We start from the raw sequence: 16178 nt of genomic DNA, 5'->3' as shown, positions 1-16178 counted from the left end.
GTCACTGTGTGTTCCAACACAAGGCATAGACATGTGCCAGGGAAATACAGCCCCAAAATAGTTATGTTTTTTTCTCCTACCAAGTACTCTGCCCACCCAGAGTGTGAAGTTACAAGTCAACTCTTTGTTCTTGGTGTACTTTATTATTCTATTTTTAATGCCACCCTGAGGACTGAGGTAATACTGGGAAGCAGTGTCACATCCGTTGTCCATTTAGAAGATGTAATTAATCTGCAACAATAGAAACACCGTAAAGCGTGTTGTATCATTCCTTTAAAATATCCTAGGCAGAGGATGTGATCTTTATGGGAGCATCACCTCCCTTCTTAGCAGAGTTTTCTTCCAGCTGCCTGTTTGTCATCAGCCTCCCATTAATGTCATTCCAAGATTATATTTTTTTAAGATTTTATTTATGTATTTGAGAAAGAGAGAAAGTGAGAGAGAGCAGGAGAGCAGGGTGAGAAGCAGACTCCCCGCTGAGCAGGGAGCTCAATGCGGGGCTGGATCCTGGGACTCTGGGACTCCGGGACCATGACTTGAGCCTAAGGCAGACCCAACTGACTGTGCCACCCAGGCTCCCCTCATTCCAAGAATATTAATGGTTCAGTTTCCCATACTAGAGAATCCTTGGCTCACTTGTGTAGTACTGAGATGATATGTCTCTTAGATCATAAAGGGTGATCTCGTTTTTATGAACAGAAATCACTGAAAATTTTAGATGCAGAGAAAATGTCTTTTATTTTCCAGAAATTAAAAAAAAATGAAACATCTGATGATAGTGTTAACAGTTTTCACCACTAATTTGCAAAAACTTGTGAAATTCCCATGGAGCTTTTCTGCTTCTTGATTATGTGTCCTCCAGTCCTGTGCAATTAAGATTAATTTTAAGTATCACATAGGTTACATACATAAATTCAAGAAGAAATTCGAAAATTTGGGGAGAAGCACAAAAGAATTTCAACATTTTTTTCGAGTTAATAAAAATTGAATGAGGAAATTATTAATAGTCAATGTTTATGGACATTCACTCACTTTAAGAAAACCTAAATGAGGGGTGCCTGGGTGGCTCAGTTGTTAGGCGTCTGCCTTCAGCTTAGGTCATGATCCCGGGGTCCTGGGATGGAGCCCCGCATCGGGCTCCCTGCTCAGCAGGGAAGCCTGCTTCTCCCTCTCCCACTCCCCCTGCTTGTGTTCCTGCTCTTGCTATCTCTCTCTGTCAAATAAATAAATAAAATCTTAAAAAAAAACTAAACGAGATATTTATTATTTATATACCTAAAGTGTTCCTCTATAAAAAAATAGGTAATGTAACTTTTTTATAAGTTCTTTAGAAGGCATTATGCTGTAAGTACTTCAAATAAAATTCAAAAGCATGTATATAAATTTGGTACTCTTTTCTGCATATTTCCTTCTGACCTTCAGTTTTTCTAGGTATTTCCCATGTATCCATCAGGTGTCAATGTAGACACCACCTACTCTCTGAAAACTTACCAGACAGCCCTGTACTGGGGACCCATTTGTGTGCTTGCTTCGCTTGTTACTGTAATTATCTGTAATGTAACTGTTGTCACACCTTTTTCAGGATTACTTGGTTATAAGCTCCTTAAGGACATCCACACATTTCATCTGCAGCACCTATCGGATGGAATGTGCTGCCCAAGTTTGTCCACACACCTGGTTATAATATGTGCTCAATAAATAAATGTACAGTGACTGTTGTATGGGGAATGATTGGATCATGTTGCTTTTTTACAGCTCCATCTTCAAAGGCTCAGCTGTTTGTGTATACAGCATGGCTGACATCAGAGCAGTTTTCAATGGTCCATATGCTCATAAGGAAAGTGCAGACCATCGCTGGGTGCAGTATGATGGAAGAATTCCTTATCCCCGACCTGGCACAGTATGTATCCAATTTCATAATCAAATTCTTTTCTGAAGCCCATATCCTCTTCCTAATTCAATTATAATAAACCATGCTGTTCACCACAGCAACATATACTGTGGTTTTTAAAATACCTATTATTTATTCACGGTGATGTATTAGCATTTTCATACTTTCCTGGAACTTGACATTTTTTTTTCTTTTGAGTAAGAGCTTTAAGTATTACAGGAAACAATGGATTATATAATAAGGAGCAGGCTATGCTGAAAATATCGTGCCAATCTTCAGTAAGGCTACAGAAACATCAAGATGATTTGATATCTAGAATGACAAATATTCCAAGTTAAATGAAAATGCCAAATAAATATTTATTTCCCACGTACAGCTCTGTATATAACTAGAGTCTTCAGGTCCTCATTTCTACTTTTCAATGACTACATCAGTTACAATGGTTCATTTATTTCTTTATTATATTGCAGCTGTTAAAAAAAAAACACTTTGCTGTGTAAAATCTGTATTTGCATTTTAAATAGAAAGTTTTTGTGTTTTGTTTTCGTTGATGTGATTAAAACAGTTTAAGTTATTTAAATATTTTAGGATGGGCTAATTGACCTAATAAAAAGGGATAAATGCCTTTTTTTTCACTTAAGTTTCAATATGAATATTTCTACCAGGAGGTCTAAAGTAATCATCCAAATGTCTGAGAAAAACTATTAACTTAATCCATCCAATTCTACTGAATTTTTTCTTTTCATATGTTTGTTCTTAAACAGGAAACAGTTGGTAGCCAGGCTTTCTGAATTCTCTTTTCATCTTCCTGTTACATAACCTAATTAAATTTGGGAGACACACTTTACAACAATGTCCATTTTCCCTTTCGTAACTCCTCAATAGAAATACGTTTCAGGTATGTTTTCTGGACTGACTATAAGGTGATCACACTTCCGTGGAAAAACAATTGCCAATAATATGACTTTCAGGATTCACTTTTTAAAGATTTTTTTTTATTTAAATTCAATTTTATTAACATATTTTATTAACATATACTGTATTATTAGTTTCAGAGGTAGAATTTTGTGATTCATCAGTTGTATACAACAGCCTCTCCTCATTACCTTAAGTGCCCTTAATGCCCATCACCCAGTTACCCCACCCTCCCACCTACCTCCCCTCCAGCAGCCCTCAGTTTGTTTCCTATAGTTAAGAGTCTCTTATGGCTTGCTTCCCTCTCTGTTTTCATCTTATTTTATTTTTCCTTCCCTTCCCCTTTGTTCATCCGTTTTGTTTCTTGAATTCCACATATGAGCGAAATCATATGGTATTTGTCTTTCTCTGATTGACCTATTTCGCTTAGCAAAATACCCTCCAGTTGTATCCATGTCCTTGTGAATGGCAAGATTTCATTCTTTTTGATGGCTGAGTAGTATTCCATTGTGTGTGTGTGTGTGTGTGTGTGTGTGTGTGTGTGTGTGTGTGTGTGTGTGTATATGGCATCTTCTTTACAGGATTCACTTTTTCATTTTCTTTGAATAACAAAGTTGTACTTACTTGTCTTATTTATTTATTTAACAGTAACGTAAGGTGTAGGTTAGGGTGTGCAGGTAATCTTCTAAAGGTTTTACAAATCTTAGCTTCATAATGATTCTAAGAAGCAAGTGCTATTGTTATTAACGCCATTTTACAGGTGAGCAATCTCCGGCACAGAGAGGTGCAGTAAATTGCCCAAGGTCACAAAGCTAGTGAGTGGTGCACCTGCATTTTAAATCCAGATACTCTGGCAGCAGAGTCCAAGCAAAATCCAAGCCTTTAGTCTTTGTACTATTATCTATGTTAAAATTATTTTATGTTAATTTATGTTTATTTTCCTCTTTGATAGAATACCTTTTACTGAATATATATTCTATATATGTGTATACTGAACTGTAGTGTACATATATATATAATGAATATATGTAGAATTTCAACTTCCATTATATATATTTGGGACTTTTTTGAGGAGGATAGTTAAAATTCAGAGGGAACTCTAGTTGGGGAAATTTCACCATACTAGGATTATGGGGTTAAGTATCATGGACTATCACATTTGGAGCTGCTTCTACATGAGTTTATTTTTAAAAATACTATGACCATTGAGGCCATTAAAAAACATATTTTCCATCATCTAGATGTTACTGGAGAATTTGGGACTGAAACCATCTACATTTTAACTGCAGAAAATTTTTTTTTGAGGGGGGAGGGGCAGAAGGAGAGGGAGAGAATCATAAGCAGGCTCCATGCAGGGCTCGATCTCACGACCCTGAGATCATGATCTGAGCCAAAATCAAGAGTGGCTTGACCAACTGAGCCGCATAGGCGCCCCTACCAAAAACAATTTACATACATATATATAGTAGCTGATTCTTATACTAAAAAATTGAAATTAATCATGAAATGATCACATGCCAGTGCATCCAGATTACCTATTTTTTTCCAATTACAGTGTAGGTTAGAGGTGCCGCCGAGGGGGTTGTCACCACTTCCCTCCTCCTGCCTGAAGAGCTGTGAAATGCCGTAGGAGGCTTAAAGATTAATCACGTGTTGGGGCGCCTGGGTGTCGCAGTTGGTTAAGCATCTGACTTGGTTTTGGCTCAGGTCATGATCTCAGGGTCGTGAGATTGAGCGGTCCGTCGGGCTCTGCGCTCAGTGTGGAGTCTGCTTGTCCCTTGTTCCTCCCTGCTGCCTCTCTCTCTCTTTCTCTCATAAATAAATAAAATCTTAAAAAAAAAGACAAATCACATGTCACTGTACTCTCCTCATAAGAACACAGCCACTTCTCTGAAATGTGAATAGGTGACCTTTCCCCACCAAGAGCCATGCATAAGAGTCACTGAGGAGAGTTTTTCGTCAATGAGAAAAGAAGCGTCCCATCACAGTAAACACACCAGTTTTTGCTCCTTCGTACTCAAAATATACAGTGTTTACACTGTACATATTTTCTTAGAGTTTGAAATTATCCAGGGAATAGGCTGGATCCACACTATCACAGAGATACTTAGCCTTTTTTTTTTCTTTTTAAAAATTTAGTAAAGGAAAAATATCAGGCATAAGAAAGTGTCATTTAACAGTTATTCCTTTATCCTTTCTAAACATCAGTATTTCTCAAGAAATTCCCATGTTTTTTTACATGTGTAAGCACATTCAAATCTGTAGCTAAAGTTTGATAATTATGCCTTGTTACTAGAGATGGTCCCCAATTGCTGAAGGTTTGACTTCTGATTTTTTGACTTTATGATGGTGAGAAAGCAATACATAGTCAGTAGGAACTTTACCTAGAATTTTGAATTTGATCTTTTCCTGGGCTAGTTATATGTAGTACGAGAATCTGGTGAAGCTGGGAAGGGTACCAAGCTGTAGCTCTTAGTCGGCCACACCATCACAAGGGTAAACAATCCATGCACTTAAAATCACTGTATTTTTCGCTTTAGTACAGTATTCAATACATTACATGAGATACTCAACAGTTTATTATAAAACAGGCTTTGTGTTACAGGAGTTTGCCCAACTATAGACTAATAATGTATGTGTTCCTAGCGTGGTTAAGTTTGGCTAGGCTAAGCTATCATGTTGACCAGGTTAGGTGTAGTGAATGCACCTTCGACCTATGATATTTTCAACTGTCTACTGGGACGTAACCCCATTGTAAGTCGAGAAAGATCTGTAAACTTTTATTCATAGCCCGAACTCGGGCCAGTATTGCTAATGGAGACAGAAAGAGACTCCAGAAAAACTCCAGCAGAACAGCACTCTCTTTGATCAGGAAGATTATGTCCTTTTTATAGAATTTAGAGACATAAAAATGACAATCCTAGTTACCGTCAGAAGTTGTTTATTTTTGCTTTACACTTTTGGTTAAAGGTAGGGTTCTTTCTTGTTCTGAAGTGGTAAGACGGGGATTAAATTTAACTCTACTTGACTCCAAATCAAATGCTCTTAACCTCCGCACCACTCTACCTTCAATGAGATCAAAGTGAATAACCAAACAGAACCCCACATTGTTTCCCCAGGGGTTGATCTGTTCTCTGCACAAATAATAACACAGTTTTGAAAACTTCTTGTGCTTGTCATTTCTTTTCTTGTAATTCTGGGGCACACGTCTTACTTTAATTTGCTTTCTACTAAATGTCCGAATCTCCACTGAAAGCCATTTTACACTGAACTTAAAATTTTTAAAATAGATTATTTTAAAAACCTCCTTTGCATTTACATTTCCCCACTCATGTTCTCATCAAGGTTGCTTCTTAAGTTGTGCTCCCACTGAGCCTTCTGCGGACATTATCACCGAGGGAAATAAACAGTACGACTCTCCACGTGCCACTTTTGTTTTCTAGTTTTGACAGAGTTCTGTACTTCCTGTGACAAAAAGTCTAACCTAAAGTCCTGGCCTTGCCATGACATCATTACAACGTCAACCAGCCTGGAAACTCACCCACGACAAGGATCCATTCCTTCACTTCCAGGGATTCTCCTGCCCTCTGGTGTCTAAACTGAATCCCTGAACAAACTGTATTTTGTTCAGATGGACTTTTTCGATCATTATTGAATTTTAGGCCTTGACAGTAAGTTCCACGTGAAATAAAATATGGAAGAATCCACAATGAGCGGCACAGGTCAGAAATGGAAACCAAACTGAGGTCAGGCCAACAATAGCAGGCTGCTTGAAAACTCAGAATCAGGAAGATTTTTAAAGACAGAAAATTTCATTTTTGATATTTGATTTATTGTAGAAGATTTACTTGGTAGTTTTATTCTCTGTTGATGAGGAATTTTGTAATCTATGCCGGAGCGTAAAATGTTAACAAATGTTTGCTTGAGAGTGAGTTTCAGTTTGTAAACCATTCTCTTATCAAAAAGGTGAGAAGAGAGTACTTTAATTTTTTTTTTTTTTATTGTGGTAAGAACACTTACTGTGAGATCTGTACTTTGAACAGATTTTTGAGTGCACAATACACAGTAGCCTGTAGATAATGTTGTGCAACAGATCTCTGGAACTTATTCATGTTGAGTAACTGAAATTGTATACCTATTCATGAATGACATCCCACTTTCCACTCCCTGCAGCCCCAGGCAACCAGTTTTATCCTTTGCTTTTATGCGTTTGACTATGTATGTAAGCGGAAGTATGCAGGGTTTTTTTTTTTTACCTTCTGGACTAACTTACTTCACTTATCAAAATGTGCTCTAAATTCATCCACACGGCACATATGGAAGGATCTCCTTTTTAAGATGGAGTAATATTCTTTTGTGTGTACATATTACATTTTTTTTACCCATTCATCAGTTGATGGACCTTTAGACTGTTTCCACCTACAGTATGAAGGTTACTCAAAATGTGAAAAACAGAACTGGCGTATGATCCTGCAATCTCACTTCTGGGAATTTATCCACACAAATTGAAATCAGGGTCTTGAAAAGAGATTAGCATTCCCATGTTCACTGCAGCACTATTGACAGTAGCCAAAATGTGGAAAGGACTTGTTTTTGAAGTTCAAATATTTAAGAAATGTGTTTCACTATTCTCAAATCATTTTGCCACAGATTTTGACAATTTCTAAACCTCTAATTTTGTAAAACTAACTTCATTTTTAAATTCCATTTCCTCCTAAATACCTACTGCTTTTACTATGAAATGTTTTAGCTTTACTTTCAGAGATCGAAATTTACATATGATTTTCCCAACTGCTTAGGGAGCAAAAAGAGGTTGTTATAGGCACTCTTTTAATTCCATAATTTGATTATACTATGGATGCATGTAAGTCAAGTGAAATATCAAATCAACTAAGCCAACCTCCTTGTTCCTATTTATTGGCCCTCATAACCTGTAAAAACTTGACTAAGAATTGTTAAATCTCAAATAATCCCTGAGTAAACATCCCCCCCTTCAATTCTATTTTAGGCATTTAGATCTTTAGAAAAATTTAACATCCTTTTTTCCTTGTATGCATGGATTAATCAACTAGCTATTTCATTTAACCAACCCACTACAGAATGCCAACATTAACGTTTTAATGTCAAGTAATTTTTCAACTACCACCACCAAATGTAAAATAATGAAACCTCTCCCTTTCTATAACATTTCAAATCTTTGTCTGAACAAGAAGCCCCAACGTGTACAACTCCTCATATGGGCTTTTCTCTAGAGTAAATCAAAGGTAAAGCCTAAACATTTCCCACCCCAACGCCCCTTATTGGCTCTCTTCTCTGCTATCAGATAAAATCTCCTACACTCACCATTGAGTGTGGATATGTCTAACAGTCCTTATTTATTTCCACCAAATTATTAAACTTTCTAACACTATAAAAGACATTGAAAAGTTACAAAGTTCTTTTGATTCCAGGTCCGCTGGAAACACTGTCTTATCAAATGTGCTTCCACGAACCAGCTGTGGGTCCTGGCATATCCACCTGGGCTAAGAAGGCCATTTTTACTTTAATGTGTCAAAGCATCACTGACTTGACTGAGATTGATTTGTGATTTTGCTTGAGAAAAGCAAATCCCTGAGAAATTGTCATAGAGTAATAACACATAATGTTAATAATGATCTATATTTAGTAACGTGATCTATATAGCGGACTGGGTATATGCAATGGCACTTCATCTAGAACTAGAGTGATTCCTTAGACATTCCAACTTTTACTTTGGCCCAAGTTCTCAACAGAAGAGGTCTGTGATAACCATGGAATCCACAAGTTTCAAAACTCTGTGGGCACCCTATCTTATCTTCCTGATCTACAAAAATTGTCCCTCATGAGCAATGACATACTCTTGTAATACATTCTTTTTCATACAGCTGATGATTGTTAGAATTGTATGTCTTCATTAATCTAAACTAGATCTGAGTTGTGATGTAAGCTGGCGCAAGTTAGTAAGGATTTTCTTCTTGTAGAAAAGAAATGTTTGAAGGCTGAATTCAAACATAGTGTGCAAAAAGAAAAATACGTAATTCAAAAATAGTATCCTCTATCACCTCATACCTGTCAGAATGGCTAAAATCAATAACACAAGAAACAACAAAGGTTGGTGAGGATGTGGAGAAAAAGGAACCCTCATGCACTGTTGGTGGGATGCAACCTGGTGCAGTCACTCTGGAAAACAGTATGGAGGTTCCTCAAAAAATTAAAAATAGAACTACCCCTATGATCCAGGAATCTCACTACTGGGTATTTACCCTCCAAAATACAAAAATGTGAATTCAACTGGATACATGGACCCCTATGTTTATTGCAGCATTATTTTCAATAGCCAAACTATGGAAGCAGCCCAAGTGTCCATCAATAGATGAATGGAGAAGTTCTTTATCCATTCATCTATTGATGGACACTTGGGGTGCTTCCATTATATATATATTATATATATATATATATATATACACACAAACAATGGAATATTATTCAGCCATAATAAAGAATGAAATCTTTCCATTTACAACAACAAGGATGGAACTACAGAGTATAATGCTAAGCAGAATAAATCAGAGAAAGACATACCATATGATTTCACTCCTATGTGGAATTTAAGAAACAAAACAAACGAACAAAGGAAAAAAAGATAGGGACAAATAAAAAAAACAGACTCTTAACTGTAGAGAACAAACAGATGGTTACGAGGGTGGGTAGGGAATGGGTGAACTAGGTGATGGGAATTAAGAGCACACTTATCATGATGAACACTGAGTAAGTTATAGAATTGTTGAATCACTATATTGTACACCTGAAACTAATATAACACTGTATGTTAACTATACTAGAATTAAAATTACAAACTTAATTAAAAAATAGTATCCTAAACTTCCTTTTGGTTTGTACAGTGTTAGACTGTGATAGTCTTACCAAACAGGACTGAAAAATAGTGGAAGAATTCCCTCACAGCATCTCACGCTAGCTTCCCATTTAGGTACCTGCACAATATGGCTAACATTTTGTTGTTGTTTGTTTTTGTTTTAAGTAAGACTTTCCTAGTTCATTAAAAATCTGTGGGAAACTTTGGGAAAATCTCATTTTATGCACCACTAGCTTGTAGAGGCCTCAATTATATTAAATTCACAGTTTTATTTTCTTCCCAACATCTGTTCACTGTGTAGCCTTCCTCTTATTGGATAACAAACTGTTACTATGTCCCCACCCCTAAATTACCAGGGATATCTTTAATTCTATCCCTTCAGCTTTTTGATTCCAAAAGAGAGCAGCAAAGACAGGTGTACAATCTGGGCCTCCTGATTCTAAGTTCCCAAATCTTGACTATACTTAACCAAGGGCGTATGACACTCATTTTCCATTAACTGTAAACAGGCTGTGTTTCTCTGAAACCCTGAGAGGCAACCGATTTCTAACATTTCTCAATTACTCTTTTTAGCCAGCGTTCAGCTTTTCCATGGGGCCAACATTCTCTTTTAAAATGAAGTTGTCCAAATCCCAAGCCACTTATTATGTTCAGTAGTGTTTTCCTTTTTCTTGTATAGAAATTCCTCTAAAAGAAACTTTAAAAAAGAGAGAGAGCTACCGCCATATTTTGTTAAATGTCTTGCAAGATTAAATTCAGCTTAAAACTATTTAACTTAGAAAGTAAATGGTCCAAAATTGTTGGCTTAATTGTTGTCTTTAAATTACCACCCAGTTAGGGTAGACAGAATCCAACCTTCGTACAAGCTGGGGAGCTTACTATTACATTTTTAGGTCCAGAGGTTAAAATTCATTTGCTAGTACTAAATAAAATTTTGAATGGATATTTGCAGCTAGGAAATTCATTTCTTCAAATGCTAGAAAACATAATTGCTTTATTAGATACTGAACAATAAAGAGGAAACTTGAGATTTTTTTTAACCTTTTAAACATAGCAGGATATTCAAGGTTCAAATATAACAACAATAAAGCTGGTTTTTAATGCAAAAAAAAAAATAGAGAAAGAGATGAATGTACCTGTATATTTGCACCCCTGGCCTTTCTGCCTCTGACATTAAATACAGGATCTTTCCCCATCCGTGTTATAAACTGACTTTTGGATGAATCAGCAAGGGGTTAGGATGGCACCTATGAAATCGCCTTTTTTTATATATATATAAATAAAAATCAGACTTCCTTTACATATGTAGCTTAGTTTTCTCAGCTTGCTAAAAATGAAAGCCGGGTTTAGTCTTCCCTTGTGCCACGCCTTTCTTCCCTCACGAGTCAATCCTCTGATCTGTTTAAAAGGAAAGTGCAACCTGTAGAGAACAGCCTGAAGCAGCAGGGGGAGAAAACTTTTAACAGCTGTCTGGTGCCTTGCCAAGGGACAAAGTTCTCTCATTGGATAAAACCTATTTTTCGCTTCTTATCCATCGCTTCCCACTGCACTGCTAAAGGCCCTATACAAACAGGCAGATCTGCCAAGCATAACACAGTCACACCTCGCCAGCCGTGCGTGCAACCAGCCCTGGAAGATAGGTGCCGAACCAGGGCTGGCTGCTGGTGGGCTCCCCGCTTTCCTTTCATGGTGCGCCTGGGCAGGTCCCTTTTTTAGAACGCTCTTGTGCTGCTATTGTTTCCAGCAAGATACTCACATTTTCAAATTTTGGTATAGATTTTTTCTTTACTCCTCAAAATTTAAACTATCTTAAGAGTTTTTCAACACAGTAGGTGGAGACACAGGTAAGTTCCCTGATTTATTTCCTACAGGAACTGAAGTGGTAGAACTCAGGCAAATGTTAAGAAACCTGGCGCTGCAAATAAATGGTTCTCTATCATAGAGTCAGATGGACTGTGTTACTAGGTAGAAATTAAGAGGACATACATACAGACAAAAATTCACGAGATTTTTAATACCTGAGATGTAGAGCTTCAGTAGGAACATTTCCTAGGGTTTTTGGAGGAAACTAATAGGATCATTTACTTCAGATGTACATTTTCCCACACTTCTTTTTTTTAAAGATTTTATTTAGAGAGAGCACAAGTGGGGAGAGGTGCAAAGGGAGAAGGAGAGAGTGACCCTCAGGCAGACTCCTCACTGAGTACAGAGCACGACGCAGGCCTCGATCTCTCGACCCTGAGATGGTAACCTGAGCCGAAACCAAGAGTCGGATGCTCACATGACTGAGCCACCCAGGCACCCCTTGCCCACACTTTCTTTTTCCTTTATGGGATTTTTCTTTCCTTCTTTACTGTCTTACCTGCTTAGGTTGCTTGGCATCTCGTTATTTTTAGATCTGTGTGCTACACAGCTGTATGATATCAAAGGAAATATTCTACTGTTTTTAATGTGCTAAAATAACAATATTTAGTTCAAACTGTACTATCTTAAACCTCAGGGAGCAACTCTACCAAATCACTTTCATTTGTGAAAGCAGAGTGGAGACGCGGACCTCAGAGATCATGCACAGCAACCTAAAGGATAAAGATCTTATCCAAACACTGGCAGCATGCCAGATGGAAAAGCTGCCATAGAAAAAAATACATTTCCAAAGATCATTTTATAATAGTCAATAGAAACCAGGTTTTCCTTCTCTTCTTTTTTTCTTAGATTTTATTACCCTTCAACCTTCTTGTCAGAGGTGAGCAAGGAGGAAAATGATCATGTTTGCTTCTTTGCTAAATTGTTCATGTCTTCATTCCTCTATACTTTACTCATATTAAAATTCCTAATTATTTAAAACTTTGGTATCAAAAACTGTGGCTTGAATGTCATGATATTTCTTTTGGAAATTGGCTACTTGCATAACTAGAGCTGCAAGGTCAAAAGAAAAAAATTTTCTTAAGCTGGAGGGCTATTTGAAAAATGTAATGCAAGCAAAATCATGCTTTTGCTTTGATTTTAATGATAGACCAACCAGGTTGTACCTCAGGCAGTATAAGCCATAAGCCCACTCTGAGTCGCCTTTGACGGAGCCTCAAACGTGCAGCCTGTAATTGGGCAAGAGCTTTGTATCATTTGAGCTCCACATCCTTTTGAGTTGTAGCTTAATCTATTTAATATAGGGTTCCTTCCATTATCGAGTTGACAGATTCCACTTGGCTGGAGGCGAAGTGCTAGAAACAATGACTAAAGACACTTAGATCTTTAGACCAGCAGCCAGCTAAGAATATGCTAAGTAATTACCAAATGGCTAATATTCCGTACCTCTTTGGTGCAGACCTGGGACAAATAAATAGATATCAGGAAAACCTTAGTTTTTTTTTAAGACCAGACATGTGAGATTTCTGTAAAAGATAGAAATATTCTCAAATTACAAATGGAAAATCATTAACAGTTTTTAGTACAACTTCTTTGAGATTTCTTCTAATTTAGTGACCCATTATGATTTTATTCCTATAAAATTGGAGGTCAGGGTCATATATTACGACTAATTCCAGTATATTTAATTCCTTGAGAATGATCCTCTTGAGTTCAAGGATCTGAGAAGTATACTTTGAAGCCTTGACAAAATTCCAATTAGAGCCTGGTATAAATGGCTCAGTTCAGGGGAGATTATGTTTCTTGTCTAAATATGAAAATAGGGAGAAAGCAGAGCTTTCTTATAGACTTTCCTTGATGTCACTCATTTTCTTCTCTACACCTGCAACATAGAGCCAAAGTTTTCCATTCCACAAGAATGTATTAGTCCATTAAGAATTCAAATGTGATGACAGAATTGTTCTGAATTAACGTTCTGAATTATAATATTTTGAAATAATAAAATAAATTTGGTATGTGGAAGGGTAAATATTTGGTAACAAAATCAAATTATGAAAGAATTCTCTTTGTATTCTTGTTCTTTGGATAAAAGCACATCAAATTCATTTAATTTGTACTAGTTTGAACTTTTGTGTTTTACCACCAGGGGGCAGGGTATGCTAACTATTGAATTAGTGAACACAAAAAGCACACAAGAGGCAATTTCAGACAGAAGTGAAAAATTCCCTGAATGGTTTCTGCACAGATCCTTTAGGGAAAGAGCTTTTGAATTGTTCACAGCATAATTTTCACACCAGCTATAAAAAAACTAATTACAGTGTAAAACTATTAAAGCTCTTTTAAAGTAATTTTTATGATGTGGTGATTTGTTCCATTTAATTTTTAATAATCATGGGTTAATTTAAAACTGCAGTCATAAATGAATGAAAAGAAATTGAAAATAATGGTTTCTCATATATTCCTATGTTTATAGATCACTTTCTTCATAATTATTTCAACTCAAATTTCATGTATCTTTTTAGGAAACAGTAATCTTCCTAACAAATTCACTGTGGGAACTTTAGAAAATACAGAAAAATATATATAACTTAGAAAGTTTTTGAGAAACTTGGGAAGCCTGAATAAGCAAGGATAATCTGTTTTACTAGGTTCTCTTTGATGACCATTAGCCATTTCACCTGCCAACAAACAGAGACAGCTGTCTTTTGGGATCCGAAGTTAATTCAAGAAAAGAACAGTTCAAAAGACAACAGAAACATGTAGCATGGGGTTTTATGGTCAGCTTTCTGAGGTCAGACTTTTTGGAAGGAAAGACAATTGCCTTGGGATTGAAATTATAAATTTTCACTTGTGCTAGTGTAACTGAAAAGAGTATTTCAAAAGCAAAATCCCAAATAGGCATAAAGGACTTAAAATATATACAATTTTGAATTGAGGTATAATTGACATACTAGTTTCAGATATGCAAAGTGATGATTTGATATTTGTATATCTTGAAAAACATGCAGTAAGTTCAGTTAACATACATCACCATACATAGTTACAGAATTCTTTTTCATGTGATGAGAACTTTTAAGTATATTCTCTTAGCAACTTTCAAATATGCAATACAGTGTTATTAACTCTAGTCACCATTCTAGCAACTGTATTCCCATCATGTGATTATTTTAAAACTGGAAATTTGTACCTTTTGACCCCCTTCACTCATTTTGTTGGTCCTCCCACTCCCTGCCTCTGGTAACCACCAATCTGTTTTTTGTATCTGAATTTGGTGTTTTTGTTTTTAAGATGCCACATGTAAGTGAGGTCATACAGTATTTGCCTTTCTCTGTCTGCCTCATCTCACATAGCATAATGTCCCCTGGGTCCATCCTTGTTGTCTCAAATGACGAAATTCTGCTCTTTTTTTTATGGCTGAATAATATTCCATTTTAAAAATTTAAGTATTTTTGAGAGAGGAAACTGGATTAAAATATATTCAAGGTAAACTGCTTTTATTTACAAGGACATGTGATTCCATATTGATCCTGTTGATCATTCCTTTAATATTATCAATGGTAAGTCTTAAAAACCTTATTCCTCAGGTACATGAACAATGTCTTTATTCCTCTCTACATTTCTTTTCAGTGTCCAAGCAAAACCTATGATCCACTGATTAAATCCACGCGAGATTTTCCAGATGATGTCATCAGTTTCATCAAGCGGCACCCTGTGATGTTTAAATCAGTATACCCAGTTGCGGGAGGACCAACATTCAAGAGGATCAATGTGGATTACAGACTGACGCAGATCGTGGTGGATCATGTTGTTGCAGAAGATGGTCAATACGATGTAATGTTCCTTGGAACAGGTATGCTAGAACCAGATTATGCTTTCTTCCAAAAGAATTTTTCACTATTAGACAAAGAAAACAAAACTTCAAAAAGATTATTGGTAAAAATCAAGTTGAGCAATTATTAGCTAACATCTAGTCAGTATATCTTACCATTACATAACACATGCTTTTAAGTGACAGTTACAAATATCTCCCCACCTCCTATGGTATTTTTTGAGATTTCAAAATATATTTGTATGTTATGACTACAAAATACCTGCTGAGATTAGGTGCTCAACACATATTTGTTGATTGACTATGGACTAAAATTAAACAAGTATGGCAAAGCAATGTTTCTTTTCAAACTTCACATTTTCCTCTCTCTAGGGAGACTTTTTGATAAGCCCCCTCAAAGGATCCCTTCACCCAATTTTGAGAATCGCTGACTGAGTTAAGATGCTTTTCAAAAAATTAAGCAACAGTTTGTAAGTCTTTAAGTAGAAACTCGGAAATCATTTTTCCTGTCTTTGAATTTTGTGGATTAAGTATAACTTTCATTATTAGAGCCCATTTTACTTAATTTTTTTGTCTGTCAACTCAGTAATTATAAAATGATTAAAAAATATTTTTCCAGAAAAATAAATTATAGCTTATTTAGTCTGTCTCAAAAAAAAAAGAAAAAGAAAAAAAGGTATCATTTAATACCATGTGAATTCAAATGTCAGTAAAGGTAACATGCATCATTTAGACAAAAGTACTTCATCATGGATGTTATATGATTTAGTGAATCAGACCTTGCATAA

At 36.2% G+C, this 16178-nt stretch overlaps 1 protein-coding gene across 2 annotated transcripts in view; it reads left to right on the top strand.

The window, feature by feature from the left end:
• SEMA3D (semaphorin 3D) overlaps positions 1-16178 on the top strand; it is a 194862-nt gene that overhangs the window by 151429 nt on the left and 27255 nt on the right. For both annotated transcript variants that reach the window (XM_027574136.2, XM_027574137.2), the window contains exons 11-12: positions 1756-1900; positions 15189-15411. In XM_027574136.2, coding sequence (XP_027429937.2) covers positions 1756-1900; positions 15189-15411 — 368 coding nt within the window. The remainder of the gene's footprint in view (positions 1-1755; positions 1901-15188; positions 15412-16178) is intronic.

Source organism: Zalophus californianus, chromosome 12 (genome assembly GCF_009762305.2).
Source record: "Zalophus californianus isolate mZalCal1 chromosome 12, mZalCal1.pri.v2, whole genome shotgun sequence".
Classification (NCBI taxonomy): Eukaryota; Metazoa; Chordata; class Mammalia; order Carnivora; family Otariidae; genus Zalophus; species Zalophus californianus.
This window is presented reverse-complemented; position numbering and strand designations above follow the sequence as displayed.